This window comes from Alligator sinensis, unplaced genomic scaffold (genome assembly GCF_000455745.1).
Source record: "Alligator sinensis unplaced genomic scaffold, ASM45574v1 scaffold787_1, whole genome shotgun sequence".
Taxonomy (NCBI): Eukaryota; Metazoa; Chordata; order Crocodylia; family Alligatoridae; genus Alligator; species Alligator sinensis.
In genome coordinates, this window is record NW_005841911.1 from 871,898 (window position 1) to 889,219 (window position 17,322).

At 39.4% G+C, this 17,322-nt stretch overlaps 1 protein-coding gene across 2 annotated transcripts in view; it reads right to left on the bottom strand.

The window, feature by feature from the left end:
• Nucleotides 1–17,322, bottom strand: part of LOC102369367 (maltase-glucoamylase, intestinal) — a 162,435-nt gene that overhangs the window by 85,316 nt on the left and 59,797 nt on the right. For both annotated transcript variants that reach the window (XM_025198043.1, XM_025198042.1), the window contains 9 exons: nucleotides 14,877–15,008; nucleotides 14,582–14,698; nucleotides 11,486–11,599; nucleotides 6,501–6,585; nucleotides 5,427–5,544; nucleotides 4,112–4,283; nucleotides 2,855–2,971; nucleotides 2,158–2,312; nucleotides 116–200 (listed from right to left, as the gene is read on the bottom strand). In XM_025198043.1, coding sequence (XP_025053828.1) covers nucleotides 116–200; nucleotides 2,158–2,312; nucleotides 2,855–2,971; nucleotides 4,112–4,283; nucleotides 5,427–5,544; nucleotides 6,501–6,585; nucleotides 11,486–11,599; nucleotides 14,582–14,698; nucleotides 14,877–15,008 — 1,095 coding nt within the window. The remainder of the gene's footprint in view (nucleotides 1–115; nucleotides 201–2,157; nucleotides 2,313–2,854; nucleotides 2,972–4,111; nucleotides 4,284–5,426; nucleotides 5,545–6,500; nucleotides 6,586–11,485; nucleotides 11,600–14,581; nucleotides 14,699–14,876; nucleotides 15,009–17,322) is intronic.

Below are 17,322 nucleotides of genomic sequence, written 5' to 3' on the forward strand. Positions count from 1 at the left end.
TTACTGAACTATGAGTTCTCATTGCAAATGTGATATATTAAGTTTTATATTACTACACTTGGAGATTATTCCTCAACTGAGGCACAGAAGCTGCATAAGATATAACTGAACATACCGGGTCCAGTACAGGAGTGATGAGTAGTCCAGGACCCCATAAGAACTGCCTATCAATCGCCCATGTTGCTTCATCTGAATAGAATCTAAATAAAAGAGAAAGCAGTCACATCATTTTATATAATTACTATATTTTTAGGGACAGCACTTAATGATTCAAGGTACTGATTCCAGGCCATCTCCCTAGGAACATGGTAAAACTAATAACTGCAAACTTATAATTTGTTTTTAGCTCCACAAGAAAAAAAAATGTACATGCCAGTATATATTCTCATGTTTACTTGAATTAGTTAATATAGGAAAACATAAATATTTCTTGTTTGGAGTCCCTTTAAGAGGGAGCATAAACCCCTGTTGTAGGATCCCAGTATGTAATGCGGGAGTACGCCACTAGCAGTTAAAACCCCAGAGAAGCAAAGAGAAGGTGGTGAGTGGTGAAAGGAAAAGAGCCAGGAGGCAGACTGGAACCCAGATAACCTTGCTACCAGAAAGGGGCCACATGACAGTACTGGGCCAGAGCTAAAGGGCTTTTCTTACCGCCCAGAGAAGGAGTGAGTTTTGTTTGCTCATTTTAAAAACAGGGCTTGTCTTGTCTTTTTGCCATTGCTAATCCTTCCTATATATGCCTACTTATTTGTTTGTGTGATGGGCTAGCTGGTAATGATTTGGCCCAGGGGTTTTGAAAGTGCAAAAGATGACTGGAGGGCTTGGGATTCCCTTTCCTCACCAATCAGGTCCCAAAGACTCACCCTCCATGTCCCCCGATTGGCTCCAGGGTCATCTGGAGGGGGATAAAAGGGGGCAGTGCAGCTAACTCAGGGGAGACCAGTGAGGGACCATGAGGAAAGTGTTTCAAAGAGCTGGCAAGAGCTGGGCCAGCGGGGCAGGAGCAGTTGCCCCAGAAGAGCCTGAAGGAGTGGGACCTGAAGGCAGCAGGATGGGCTGCCGGCAGGAGAGGCTCCCCGCTGGGCTCCAGGATCGGCTATGAGAGGCTGTGGCAAGCAGGAGAGGCTCCCCAGCTCTAGCAAGAAGCTGAGCAATGACCTGAGAGATTCCCAGCTCTGCTTCCATCTCCTCCAGCAAGAGACTTAATATGAGGCAGGGGCCCCTGGAAGGTCAGAACCCCTAGCAACTTGGAGCAGTCCCAGCACTGGTGGCTGTGTGGTAGAGTTTCTGCCTCCTGCAGGGGAGATCTGAGTTCAAGTTCCAGCTAAGATGAATTGGGGTGAGTGAAGTAACAGGGGAAAATTCTTGTTGCTGTGGGAAAGGGGTCATTGTGTTTCCTTCTTTCCTTCTCTAAGTACCTAGGCCCTGTATTTCTTGTTATTTGACGTTTTGTATTTTGTGCATTTTATATTTCACCAACCAGTATTGTTTATTCTGCTGTTGGTGTTTTATATTTTTGTTAACCCTGTCTTTTGTCAACTGGATGAATATGTCTATGATTGTAAGTGCTTAACCTTTATTGAATCCTACCTCCCTGGGGCGTTGTAGTGTCTCCTATACCCCTTGGTTATGGGGGGTATGTTATGTTCCCACTACTGTTTTTCTCATTAAAATGTATATAGTTAAGTCCCCATTGGTGATCTAGCTCTGCTCTATAGGGGAAGGAGGGTCCCTACACCTCCCACAGTGCTTGTGCACCTGCTCTGATCCCTTCAATTGGAGAGGGGGTACATCTTGGAATACCACCCGTGTTACATTTGTTTAGTTCAAAGACTGTTTGTGTGTATAGAGGACTGGCTGAAAAGCTCCCGAGGAAGCAGAGAGCCTATAAAACAGCAGGTATCCCAACCAGCTTCCAGAGACATCCTAGTATGCATCTCATAAAAAAAAAAAAAAAAAAGAGTCACATCCTTAACTTCTGCTGCAACGGCATACATTTTAGAGCCACTGGCAATGTTTCTTATACCTACAAACATGAAATGCGGCTATGACTTCTCTCTCTCACAAATTGTTTGCGCATAATGTTCTGCCTATTGAATTCCCTTCCCTCTTCCTAACCAACGCAACATTTATATACATTGTGATCAGTGCACTTACTCGTGAAGAAGTGGCCTCACAACTGTGCTTCCTTGCGTATGAGCTTTGTAAAAGAGGGTGTAGAGGTACGGCAGCAAAGTGTAGCGAATGTTCAAGTAGTGCCTTGACGTCCTTACCAGAAGAGAATCTGCTCCAAATGCAGCAGGATCTTGAGGCTGGCAATAAAGGTTAGAGGATTATTGGTATAGAGAGGGCAATGTGTTTTGGAAAGCACTGTAGGCCAAATTTCAACAAGCAGCTGAAACACTTCTGGAGTCCAAGGGAACTACTACTCAATGACCATGCAGCTGCTGAAGCCGGTGGGGAAATTGGCACAATACATACATTTATTTGCAATGTAGCTGAATCTTTTGGAGTCAGAATTTCATAAGCTTATGGACGCGAAATATCAACTGCCATCTAGTGAACTATATATGTAACCCACTTTGATTGAAATTCTAATTAAGTAGAATGTTAGAAGGCAGGAGGCAGAGCTGCTGTAGTATGCTAGTTGGATAACCCTTGTGGGCAGTAAAAACTGAGTAAAAAATGAGTAAGGACAAGAAAATAATTATATCCATAATATTTGTTCCAGTTCTGTTGTGCTAGCAGAGATGTAGCATATCCATATTCTACTGGCAAGACAGTGTAAAACACCAGCAGTAAAATATTATTGTTACCAATTTAAAGAAAAGTTGTATAAGCATCAGTTACTTACTATATTATATTCAGCATTGTGATTCCTGGAAAAGGGGTAAAATGCTCCCACTTGCATCCACCGTCTACAAAGTTCTTCTGTGGTATCATAGATAAACCCACAAATATCTGCTCCAATCTGAAGAAATATATGTTGGCAAAATACTGTAAATATAGAATTATACAGGCTGACGTAACAGTAGTTTCTTCTCTATATACTTATATCAACTGAGGTACCTCTGTGCTTTGAGAAGGGGAAGTATGTGGGTCTAATGGAATTCATCTGAGTTTAAGGAAAGGTATTTTATCTCCCGCATCACTCTTGCTTAAAAAAAATCATCAGAAGAGACCACTGGTACATAAAAAAACCAAAAGAGTATCATTGCAGGGAAAGGAATAACTCTTCTTTATAGTAAGGGTTACCAGAATCTGTTATGGGCATCCAAGTGAGGTGGTGCTCCCCCCTAACTTGGAGGTCTTTAAGAAAAGATGGGACAAACACCTGGCTGGGGTTATCTGACCCCAGCATCCTTTCCTGCCCAGGGCAGTGGGTTGGACTCTATGATCTGCCGAGGTCACTTCCGACGCTGAAAATCTATTAAATCTATGAATACAAGTCTGATGCAAATATTTTGATATCTGCATGTATCTGTATATGTACAGCAGTTCATATTGTCACTAGTAACCGACTATAGTGAATTGGGGTATATATAAATAGATTATTTTATTCTCTTTGTTCTTAATCTGTCTTTACATCACAATTCCCTCCTTGAATGTTTTTGAATGTATTACCAAACAGTTGTTGCTACCATAAAACAATATTAATAGATACAAATACAGTTAAGAATAAAACACTATCATAGGAATTCGCATCTTAAAAATGGATTTTGGACATGCCATTAGTTTGTAAATAGGTGGATCCTCCCCCATGTTTGGTGCAGTGGCAAAACAGTGCAGTGTCAACTCAAAGAGCCAATTACTGAAGAGTGAAAAATAACAAAAAGTTGACCAATGGCTTCAAACACAGATAATAACATGCTACATCATCACAGACGCTAGCCTAGTCAGAAATTGAGACATAGAAGCCGCCTTGTTTAAAGCAATACTCGAGGATGAAGGGTGAATGATTTACTCTGTTACTGAAGATAATGAATTTATGGCTTGAAGAATAACATAATTTTTCTTATTGCTATTGATTATATAGTCAAGTATTGCAGATATACACTGTTAATTCTTAATCATTGCTTAAGAAGAGTTAATATAAATAAATGTTTCATACATAAGGCATTCCAAAGAGATTAAATTCCAGCATGCCTGGTATTGCCCATTTAATGTCATTCCAAGTTGCAAAATTATCTCCCAGCCAATGTCCTGTGAATTTTCCTGACCCAGCAAAGGTAGACCTAGAAAGAATGAGGCTTCTTTTTCCAGGGAAAACAGTTTGGATGGCTCTAAAAATGAAGCAAAATTGGAATTAAAACAAAAGAATAGTAAGTTTAAATGCAGTCTGAGAGCCCATCTATGCCTACTGCTAAACCCTCCAGCCCCTTGGATTAAATACATCCTCCTCAATACTTCATTAAAGATGGTGTGAGCCTGCTAGTTTAGTCTCTTGCTCTTCAGAGGTGACAGATATAATAAAAAATATGGACAGTGAGGTTTTACAGAGTTTCTGAACTCAACATCACTCTTCACAAAATAGAATGAGAAATGAACTGATCTCAACAAAATACTTTTTTATTTCAAATAAAATGCTAATACAATGTCATTAATTTACAAAAGTAGTGAGGCCCAGCAGGCAGTCTTACTTCTAGTTAGCAGGATGTCTTTTAGTCAAGCTCCCAATGTTAAACCTCTCAATTGATTTTTTTCCTGTTTTGTCTGCTAACCTTTGAGCTAGAGCCTTAATTAGTAAATATTGGCATAATTCCACTGTTTTAAATAAAGCTACATCAGTTGAGGTCCTAACATCTGGTTGCCAGTTTGAGGGTGAGAATTCATGAGGGAGAAAATAACTGTTGAAAACTATGAATTTTTTAAACCCCACTATGCCTAACCAAGCAGAAAACAAGACACATGATAAAGGCGTGAATTTCCCTCCTCTTTTCTAACATACCCAAACCAGACCCTTCCACGTGAAATAAACATGGCTTAGTGGAATCTTTAAGGGCAAAGTGGAAAGAGACGAAGATACTTTCACCTCTGTCTCAAGACAGTAGTTCCCTGGGCTGTGTTAAAGTGCACAACCATTGCTTCATCTGCTCCTGTTTGAAATGGACTGTGTTTACACGGGCTTTAAATTACAACATCTTAAATCATTTAAACAAAGGTTAGGCATTCACCCAACATTTTAAAATATGAAATTTACACAGAATGGAGCACTGTAACAAAAAGCCCTAGTGATTTGGGGTGCTTCTTGTTTTGGATGTGTAGCTTCAGACACCAGAAAAGAATCAGATTTCCAGAGGGAGATGCTTAGCATTTTCTGGAAGAATCAAGTTTGTTTAAAGAACTGTAAAGTGAGCGCCTAAAGTGGCTAAAATATATGTCCACTTTGGATCTTTATGTAAAAATGATGAGAAAGCAGTTCTTACTTTTCAGTAGACAGGATCATGGAATATCCGTATAGACTGTGAACATCATAGTGCTTGCCCCAAGTTTGCACTGCGTCCATGCAAATTGTCTTTGAATACATGAGTCCATCCAGAATCCCTTTGGAGAAGAACACAGACCATGGCACCAAAACATCTCTTTCTAAATATATCCATTCTGGTCTCTTGATATCAATCACATGGTGGAGGGGCTTTTGTTTGCTTCATATTTACAGTAAACATAGTATTTCATGAATGAAACAAAAGGCACTGATCTGTATCTCACCTCATGCAACAGTAAGTTAGACTTGAGGCTTAGTAATTTTATTATTCTGTGTTTTAACAGAGATAGTTTTCTGCTTTAGAGCTCCCTATAGCTCGGAGCAATCAATACATAAACAGCAGAAGAATTCATCCATTACAACTAACACTGCTATAAATGCGGCTTTGGTAACAGGGTGAAGTTTAGTACATTGACATATAATGTAATTCAATTTTTTCAGAATTCAGAATGATAAAATCATGCACCATATCTAGGTGAGATTAAATAGTAACTATAGGCTCTCTTCAATGCCATCACCTTCCAATGCTTCTCTTCCTAATGCACTGTTTGTTTATTTTGCATTTATTAAGCTCACTGTGGACTTAATTATGAACCTAGATATATGACCGAGCAGAAGAGTAAAGGGTTTAAGAAGCCATCCTGATTTTTTATTTTTTCCTGAAGAGGCCATCTAGAGAGTATGCCAGTGCTGCTGCCATGTGCTCTGGGTAGACTGAGAGCAGAAGGCAGACAACTCTCCAGAAAACAATATGGTTCCTATCCTATGTCTGGGACATACTGCCCGTTTACTTGGGCCAGGCTGCAAAAGGTAAAGCCATTGGCCTTTCAGCGTTTTAGAAACAGTACCAAAGACTAAGGATAATGCACCATGTGTTTATATTTCTCATTGTCTCTTCCATTGTTATGAATGTTTCAAACACACTCAAAAAACCAAAAATTAATATTGGTATCATCGATTAATTCTGTCACAAAAACAGTTGGACTTCTACCATACAATATGAATATGAACTCACTGGGAGTGAAAGGTGGATAGTTTAAGTTGTTTTGCTGACAGCCTCTTGTCGAACCTCTAATAAAGCTGGATACTTCATTCATATCCTGGTAAAACAAACAAGCAGATTTGGTTGAAGTATGTTTCCTTAAATGCACTCTGTGCATTCTTTTCATCCTAGCTCTTTAAAAACATTTTGATAATGTGATATTGGTAGCTCCAATTTAAAATACAAATATATAACTAAAATATCAAACCTACTCATTCACATATTAATATAGGCTCTTATGTTTTTCTTTGTTAGCTGTCTCATGGTAATGTGTCTAAGATAACTTACCTATTTATTCACAGGAGCAGGCTTATGAGTATATGAAAAGTATGTATGCATGATATTAATATCCTATTTTAAGTTGACAAAATGCAACAAGTATATTGCTAGAATGACATATCCAATATTTGTTATTTAAAAGAGTTAGATATTAGATTATATGTTAGTTATTTGAAAGAACAATATTAAATTGCGGGGCACAAACTTTACCAGAAGACCTAAATAAATACAAAGAAAATTGTTTTTATGTATTGCAACTACTAGAAACAATAAGAATGTTGACATAGATTCATTTCATATCCTATACCTTTGATCAACCCCATTGTTTTGCTACAAACAAAAGACAGAAAGTCCAATGATTTCATGTATGCTAACAAAAACATGAAGCAACAGTTAAGGTCAGAGTTGCACCATTGGCAATATTAAGCACCAATAGGTATCCTGCTAACCTCTAATCTCTATCATTTGGCGTTCACCACTGAATAAAAGGGTTTGCTGACCCCTTTATTCAAGGGCTGATATAGCTTATGTAAAGCAAACCATTGGTTACATTAAGACATTAATTACATATCAATTTTTATTCCAACAGAAACATAACTTTACAAGACTGATATCTGCTAGTACTCAGCACACAAAAACAAACATCATGATAGTCAATGAGAATCGGGTCCTTTATACACAGACTATTCTTTAAAACGTTTGCTTTGTCCTGTCTAAGGATTTGTCTGAAACTGGAGGTTTGATTGTGGCATATGTAGCAATGCTTGACTAGCTTTAATTTAGGTAGTTCAGAAAAAGCAGTGGAGACAATAACTTGACTGCAGTACAGGCTCTAGCAAAGACCTAAGCTTCCAGATTGTGTTCAAATGTTGTGAAAGCCCTTGGAACAGCATCTTAAGTGCTACTGTTATCTAAGCTACCTACACCAAAGGTTGATTTGTTATACTCGATCATATGGCAATCATTTCTTGATGATTGCCACATGTGGACATGCCCTATAATACTCTCCTTCTGTCTGGAATCAAAAAAGGTTTTGTTTCCTTTCTTATGTAGTGTCATACAACATTAAACTTGACTGCTGAATTTGCATGCATTCTTGGTGACAACTCCAGCAGGGCAGAAATGAAAAACCATCTGGCCCTTTCTCACCTTCAGTATTACCTGTCTCTGCTGGTGCTTTTGTTTAAAAAACAATTTGACTACATGAAGAAAAAAAAAACCTCAGACAGTGCCTTCAGTTAGAAAGCAAATGGAGTCTCAGTACACCAGGGAATGCTCTGAGATTAGGTAAGACCAAAACTCTTTGGCTGGGAACAGATATTACACATAAACTGGTATAAGTGATTGAAAACCAGTTTAAACCTGTAACAGAACAGAAGTTCAGTGCACATAAATAGGTTTCAAAATGGCCAAAACCAGTTTAAGATAGACCTGGACGGATATAGTATCAAATTTAACTACTTAAGGTTAAACTGGTATATCAAAATTCTGTTCCAGATCCACTCCCACCCAACACAAGTTAGGTCTCAATCCCCCTGTATCCCAGGATGCATTGCAGCCCCCCTGCCCCCACCTTGCAGATCAGGTCCCACCCTTGGCTGTCACATTGCTAAGGCAGCCTCCCCAGCTCTCATCAGCCATGCTCTCTGGGGGGGGGGGGGGGGCATCAACGAGGAGGGGAAGGAATGGATCCCCACTCAAGCTGGCAGCTGGAGGGGGTGGCGAGGGTAGCGGGGGATAGGATGTTCACAGCCCAGCAGAGCCCTGATGCAGTAGGAAAAGCCCCCACCTTGGGGGCTTCCTCCTGTCACTATGCAGGCACTGGCTAGGGACTAGAGCAACAGCACATTCCCCCACCTCTCCCCCATGGCTGACAGGTAGGGGGCTGCTGAGGGGGTAGGGCTAGGAGTATGCATGAGCACCCCTTACCTTCTGGCCTTGGCCAATGTGGACATTTGCCTGCCTTAGCCAACTGTTGAGTGAATGTATACTCTAGGGACAGAGCATTTCTTAGAGAAAGTTGTGTAGATTGAATCGATTCCACCTTGGGCTTTTTGACTGTCTGTACTTAGCCTCTGGTGAACTGAGGTCAGACTATAAACCATTACATCCCTTCAAGGGCACAGCAGTCTTCCCTCCAGTTATGTGGCCAGTTAGCTTCACATAAGTATAAAGGAAGCAGCCTTTCTTTATTACTGTTTAGGGCCTGGGCAAAGTCCCCCATTAACAGCATGATGCTTTATGGAGTTCAGGGTCTAAAATTCTACCCTGCCCCTATCGAGTACATGAATGATTGATAGCCAGCTTCTTACTGCCCCTTGTCACTGCTTGTCTACACAGAGGTCAGCCAGAAGCTGGCTATGGGAACTACATGAGGCAAGTAAATATGCTTTAGTAAATTTGGTTTAATTCAGATTTAGAAACAGAAACAAAATAACAAACATTCAAGGAAATGCTCAGTGAAATCTGATTGTTAATGCCTTAAATATAAAGGTACTATGTACCTAATGTGTTGGCTTCATCTGTTTAAGAGACGCTGAACCAGGAAATGTATTTTGTGATTTTCTGTCAGATTACACATTGTATCTTCAAATCCTCATAGACATCTTCAGTAATACTACAACTGATAGGAGACTTGCAATTTTTTTTTATACAAGATGGCACACCCTGTTTGTGTATATATTCCTTTATACACAGTGTAAATGATATGCATGAGAGGACATGGGCACTTAGGCTGAAGCAACTTGATTTTAGTGGCCAGCTTACTTTATGCAAATGTTTAGCTTTCTGAAAGAGACCTTTATATATTATACTTTACCACTGGACTCAGATCTAAAATGTAATGACGAAATCTTCAATAAAAAGTATACTGTCACTTAGCAGAAAAAAGTTTGAATCTCACTGAAGGGGCTAAGAGCAATTATTTAAAATTGTCATGACTGTTTGGAAAGCAAGACATGCTGCTCACTATTTTGGGTTATTTTTTCCTCACTCCCTGTAATTAGTTTTACTTAAAAAAAAAAAAAAAATCAAAAGAGACAGAGAGATATAGAGAAAAGAAAAAAATATGATCACCACTTCTTTTGTTAAAGAACTCTATCACTGAGCCATGCTGAAGTGTTTTTATGCCAAGTGCACAGAAAAGGAATCACTATATAGTGAAACAATACAGCCATTATTAAAGCAGAAACATGTCATTAAAACATCTATTCTTATCTTCTTTGCCAGGCACATTAATAGTGAATTAGCTAAAATCATACAATCATAGAAAATTAGGGTTGGAATGAACCTGAGGAAGTCATCTAGTCCAACCCCCTGCTCAAAGCAAGACCATCCCCAACTAGATCATCCCAGCCAAGGCTTTGTTGAGCCTGGGCTTAAAATCTCCAATGATGGAGATTCCACCACCTCTCTAGGTAACGTGCTCCAGTGCTTCACCACCCTCCTAGTAAGAAATGTTTTCCTAATATCCAGTGTAAACTTCCTTTGCTACAACATGAGACCATTACTCCTTCTGTCATCTGCCAACATGAGAACTGTCCAAAGCACTGCAAGGGATCTCCATGAACAGCCAATAAGTCTCCAGCAGTTTCACATCCTCCCCTTCCCCCGGAAATGCAAAGTAGTTAAAGTATCAAAAAGAGGAAAAATTATTTTCAAAATTAAATATAAAAGTAAAATTGTAAATACAATAGGAATGTGTGTGCATGTATATGGCATGCTTGGATAAATGAAGAATAGTAATCAAGTCCAACTTTTTTATTAAAACTCTATACTGGTCAAATTTTTGACTTTATGAATTTCCAGGAGAAAGCTCTCCCAATGTGGTTACATTTAATCCAGACAAATGACCACTGAATCTAACATTCAGTTGGCTCAAACAAATGAGACTCTCCAGCTCTCCACCTACAATATAGTCCCAGCCTTTCTATTCACAGCGTCTACCCATTCCTTTCCTTATGTAGGATTCAGAAAGCCCCAGAGTTTTGTATTTCAAATCATGGAAGTATAGAAGGTCCCCTTAGTTGCACAGGAAGTGCAGTGCTACCATTTGCAATGGTATTATTTGCAATGTAGAGGTCAGACCTAACAATTAGGAAGAAAGGTGAAATAGAGTCTACTGATTAAAAAAAAATAATAATTCTTTTAATTTGAAACAAACATCCTGAGATGTTACAATGCATCCTTTATGTTCTTTTCTCTGAAGTGCATTTGTCATTATCTTGCTATAGGAAAGGAAAAGGAGAAGAATTTAAAGTCTCTGTTAGATGTTTTTATAACTATCTACTTCCCAGCAAGTTATATATAACTACCTACTTTCCCTGTGGAAGAAGGTAGCAAATATGAATAAAAAGATTTCCTTTAACAAGTGTTTAATGCCTGCTATTGGCATTAGGCTTAGGACCAATGTTTAGAGCATTACAATAGCCAGGAAAAACAAATATCAAACTTGTTTGTCCGAAGTGAATGGCAAAACTCCCATTGGTTTCAACATTGCCTGCATTTCATTAAATGTCTAGTTTTGCAACTAAAAGATTAGTATATTAGTAAGCCACATTTTGATATTAATAATTCAATAAATGTTCCCAAGGCATAGTGAGAGATGAGAAAGGAAACATGCTGTGTTCAAGCTTCTAATTGCCTCCATTCCCCTAAAATATAAAAATGTGATAGCTTACAATCCAGATTGCATCATATTGTACTTGATCATGAAAAATCTTGCATTCTTCAGCCCACCAAGTGGTACAGTCTGGATTGGTGAAATCTGGGAACACAGTCAGTCCTGGCCATACCTAGAATGTAACAGAGGAGACAGTAACTGGTTAGTTATATCAGAAAAGATTTAATTTAATGTAAGGAACATTATAAAAAACGTTCCCATTTGTTAGTAATATTTTTCCAGTATGTAAACCCTCCCCGAGTGTAATCTTATAATAATATTAGCACAATCAAAGGAATATTTTTTGTTCTACATATATGGCTTGGGAAAATTATCTTGTGATTCTCAGAACAATTAAGTATCCTAAATTCAACTATTAGTTGCTTATAGTCTTTCTTTTTTTCCTCCATTTCCATGCAATTATAGCAGGTGGCAGAACTACAATAAAGAACAGGTTTTCTGTCTCATTTGCTTTGAAGTCCACTTTTGCTGAAGTGTACTTCTAATAATGTAAGAACACTCAAAGCTGCCTTGTGTACATTACTGTGAATAGTTTCCAAAAATGGAATTATCAGAAGAGAATGGTCCCATTTAACAATATCCTCCTCCTGTCGGCTTAGACAGGAAAGATAAAGAAATTCCATTTTCCTTACTATCAGGTATGGTTTTGCCCTTACTCTGTATATATAGTCGTCATCAGGGATCCTGTTTTTTTCCGATTAAAAAAAAAATCCCCAGTTTTCACATTAAAAACAGTAACCTAAAATCCACATTTTTCTGCAATTAAAATGCAACGCCGTTAATATATAGATGAGCTGAAACCCACAGAACATTTGCCATTAAATTTTTATTGTAAAAGTATTTTGTTAAATACAGGATTTTTAGTGGTCTTTTTACTAAATACTTTAATGGAATCAAAACTTCTCACCCTCATCAAGGCTACATAAAGCTGTCCATATGAAAACACAGGCATAGGAATATAAATACATATTTTGTCTAAAGTCTGACCTTGTGACTTGTTTATAGTCATAGAATAAAAGGGCCCTTATACACGTGACTAAGGGCCTTGTACACTAGAAAATTGCCCCTTTTAGTGATTTAAATGCACTTTTTGATTATTTAATTGCATAACAATGTACATATTCACCAGCATGTTATGATTACATTTCGTAACAGTGTACACATTTGGCAATATATTTCGATTTAAATGACTTTTTTTTACGTAGAAAACTAAAACACATCCCATGTATTTTAGTCTGCTACATAAATTACAGTGATATTCCACATGTGTACAAGGGCCCTATCCAGAGAAGGTGGAGAGGATAGTGCACAAGGCACTGGAAGCCCAGGCATGCTCAGGGAAGCTTGGGCTTGGCAGGCTTCCAGTGCCCTATGCACCATCCCTGCTGCCCTCTATAGCTGCCAGCACACCCAGCTACCCTCCTGCCACTTTCCTGGGGCAGCCAGCCCATTCCTGGGCAGTCTCAGGTGGCAGGGACGGTGCATGGCAGAGGCCGCAGAATTGGGTGGGCCACCCGGGCCGTGGCCCAACCAACGTTTAGCACAGTGATTCAAACACAGCCCTGCTCCCTGCCTGCCTCCCTCCCTCCCACATGTGCTCTGCTACCTGCAGCCCCCCCAGGAGGGAAGAGTGACAGTTCTCTACAGCCAATGGAGATGGGCCCAGGTAATTGGGCTGCGGGAGAGGCGGGCAGGCTCTGGGGAAAAAAAAAAAGGGATTGGGCCCCTTACCTCTTTATTTCTCCTCCCCCCCCTCACTCCCCACCCCCTTCAGCAGAGCCTGCCTGCTCCATGGCAGGGGATCCTGGTGCCTCATTTTAGCTCTGACTTGCCTGCATATCTATTTGACATGCCTCAGGATATATACATGACAACACACTTATTCTGTGTGTCCAGAGCACTCTGATCAGTTGTTTCAATAAGCATTGTGATTGGCTGCTGAGACAACCAGAGTGCTCTGGACAAATAATAATAATAATAATAATAGACATATATAGTGGTGTTTCATTTTAATCATGGAAAAATGTGGATTTGAGGTTATGTTTTTTAATCCAAAAATTAGGGATGTTTTTAAATCAGACAAAACTAGGATCCCTGACTATCATAGACTTTAAAGAGTGTGTTGTACTAGGAATTAAAATAGCATACAACACAAAGATTTAAGATCAAAATTACAAAGATATTTAAGTGCAATAATCAACTACCAGGGTTTAAAAAGTATTTACCCAGGTTAGGCACTTGATTCTTCTTGATTTAGATGTGAGATAAGCATGCAATTTTGCATCTTTTGGTACCTAAATACCTTTGTAAATCTGGCCCTTCCAGTCTTTTATTGTATACAATGACAACATTTCATTGAGGAAAAAGGCTTGGGCCCACATGGATTACTGTATAACCACCTAAAAGTCATATTTCCTTTTTTCTGCTAAGTATTTTATATGCATGTATATATCAGTATATATTATATATGTGTTTCTCCTAATGTAGGTTTAAATTACAGTATTGCAAGGTTTAGGGTCTGAAAAAATCATGAAAAAAGCCAAACAGCAACATATTCATGCCTGAATACAATATGCAGGCCTTTGTTTTTCTCTTTATTCTGCTTGACACTACCTTGTATTATAAAATTAATACAATTTACATTTTAAACAGGTAGGGGAATGGCAGATGTCCTAAAGTTCATTCTAATTCATTTTTTAATTATACAAATAAGCAACATAATTGGTGAACATTAGAGACTGAATTTCAAAGACTTAAAATGGGAATTCGGCATCTACTTGCCATTGAAAATCAATAGGAGTTGGCTGTCAAAATGTTGTTTGAATCCTGCAATTTTCTCCTAGTTTTCCTTCCTTAACATTTAACAGTTTTTATTTTTTTTTTTTAAAGATGAAATCAGTGGAAATTAAGTTAAGTTATCTCAAATGCTAATGATTAAGGCATTGTAAACTAAAGTTTCCATCAATAGCTAATTCTGACAAAAGAAGAAACCTGGGAAATGGAGCTTTTAAACAAAGACATTAACCCAACCTTAACTGCTAAGGCAACAATTATTGACAACATGAGGAGTTTTGACTTTGTAATAGCTGGTTACCTCTCCGATGAGTTTTGTCACTCCATCTGGTTCATTTACCCAGACTGCCTTGCTCTGTCCTCTTTCATAGGCATCATAGGTACCATTAATGAGCGGGTTTATGCTAATGGCAGGGTCCTAACAAAATAAACACAATAGAAAGCATACCAAGATCTTCCATTTTCTGCAGCATTATAGAGGTAAGGCAAAGTTTTATCAAGTACATACACATTTTTTTTTATGATGTATACAAACAATTATTACATGATGATAATACAGTCATTTCAGAAAAGAAATGAAATGGTTACATCATTACCAGTATGATGATGTATTTTTGTCCATGGTTATGTAGGTCAATAGCAAAGTTGGGGAGATCTTTAAATTTCACTTTATCATAAGTAAAGTCTTTCTTGTTCTCCATATAGTCAATATCTGTGTATTGAACATCCTGAAAGACAAGGCAGTTTGCTTTAGTATTAGAATTGATACCCTAGAGCTTGGAGTGCTCCGATATCATGTTCTTATAATTCCTGCTTACTCTGGAACAAACTTACTTTGGTTATTTCACTGCAGACACACAGAAAGAATGCTGTTGAGATAATTTTCATTCATTGTGAGAAACTGCAATGACTGTAATGCAAAGAACACATAAGCTACAAGCTTTATGGATAGAGAAGTGGAAACTTAAAGAAAGCACAAATGGCAACTATGCACCCCGATACCATTGAAATCTCATGATTGTTCAATGTTTAAGTGCAACCTGTGCCTTTTAAAAACTTTCCTCTACAAGACTAATCTGCAGTAAGAGGTGGCATCTGTAAAGAATAGGGAGGAACAAAAAGGGCTGCCTTTACGACTGATACTAGGGTCACCCTAACAGGGCAAAGTAGCACAACTTTGTTCAGTGATAGGAAGTATGTTACATTGCTGTGCTATGCTCGAAATGAGCTGTCATTACAGTATGTGTGAGCTCAGGATGTACCACAGCACATGAGTGGCTGCCTAGTCTCAGTCAGTAGCTGACAGAGTAAGTCCTCTTCAGTCTGGGATGCATTGACTGTGATCCCTTCTCACAGATTCACTTGTTTGCTAAATTAGGGTAAGGATTTTTCAGAAATGTCCAGGTAACTTACTTGCATTTCATTACCAAATCTATGGGACTTAGGCATCTAAGTTATTAGGCACTTTGGGAATGTTACCCTAACTTCTCTTCTGTTGTTGCACAGGACACTGTCTGCTCTCCTACCTGCCTTGTGCAGCTGTAAATCTAAAGAAGCATTTAGCTGTGTGGGCTACAATTTAATCTCAGTCACACTGGTGTAATAGACTTTAATATCCCTGAAGTTATGGGAGACAGGCCAGGCAACAGAGAACTAGAAAAGGGTCAACAAAGTGCCCTTCTTTAAAAAGGCAAGAAGGAGGACCTATAGACTGCTTAACTTATCTCAATACCTGAGAAGTTACTTAGGCATATCCTAAAGAAGGTCACTTACAAGCATCTGGAGGAAGAAAGGCCAATTGCAAGTAGCCAACATGGATTTATGAAAAACAAATCATGTCAAGCTAACCTGATGTCCTTTGACAAAGTAACTACTTCCATAGATGAAGGGAATACTGTAGATATAGTGTATCTGGACTTCAGAAAGACTTTTGACAAGGTCCCACATGACCGTCTCATAAACAAATCAGAAAAATGTGGGCTGGATAAAACTACTGCAAGGTGAATAGATAACTGGCTCAGTAGTCACAAGCAAAGGTTAATTATTAACAGGTCCATGACAGAATGGCAGGAGGTTTCGAGTGGAGTCCCAAAGGCATCTGTCTTGGATCCAGTGCTGTTCACCTGGCTGGATGACAGGTGAACATCTATGGAAAAGGACTTGGCAGTCTTGATACATCACAGACTCAATATGATTCTGCAGTGTGATGATGCCGTGGCACAAAAGGCCAGTGTGGTTTTGGGTTGCATCAATAGAACCATTAGTGTAAGACACAAGAAATGATAGCGACTCCCAACTTGGCACTGGTTAGGCCTCATCCAGAGTAGTCTGTGTAGATCTGGGCTCCACATTTTAAAAAAGGACATGGATAAGTTAGAGAAGGTCCAGACACGGGCAATGATCAAAGGCTTGGAAGGCAAGTCATACAAGGAAAGACTGAAGGAGCTAGGTATATTCTTCAACTTGCAGAAAAGGCGCTTAAGGGATATAATAGTCCTTCCAGTATTTGTAGAATGCTATCATAAAGAAGAGGGAAAGCACCTTTTCTCTCTTGCTGCAGGGAAGAGGACACAAACCAATGGCTTGAAGTTGCAGCAAAGTTTAGATTGGATATCAGTTTGACCAATGGGAATGGTGAGGCAGTGGAACAGACTGCCCAGTAGGCCTGTGTGAAGTGGCTAGTATTTGCTTTGGATTCGGATGATTCAGGGGACAGTGATTCGATTCAGTGATTTGAATCAGTCTCCTGAATTGATTCGGCTGAATCGGACTTGGAGATTTGGCTGCTGCCAAATCATCCAAATCTCCGATTCACATGGGCCCCATCCCCTGCCCACTCTCAATGGCTGCCCCACCTGGCCCCAGCTCCCGGCTCTTTGAAAAACCAAAAAAAAAAGCTGTTTGCTGCCAGGTGGGCAATCCCTGCTGCCCCCCAGGGTCCCGTGCCACATGGGGGGGGGCTCTTTTATGAGCGCCCTGACCCCCACCCATTCTCCCAGACCTAACACCCCCACCCCACGGCTGCTCCCCCCCCCCCCGCCC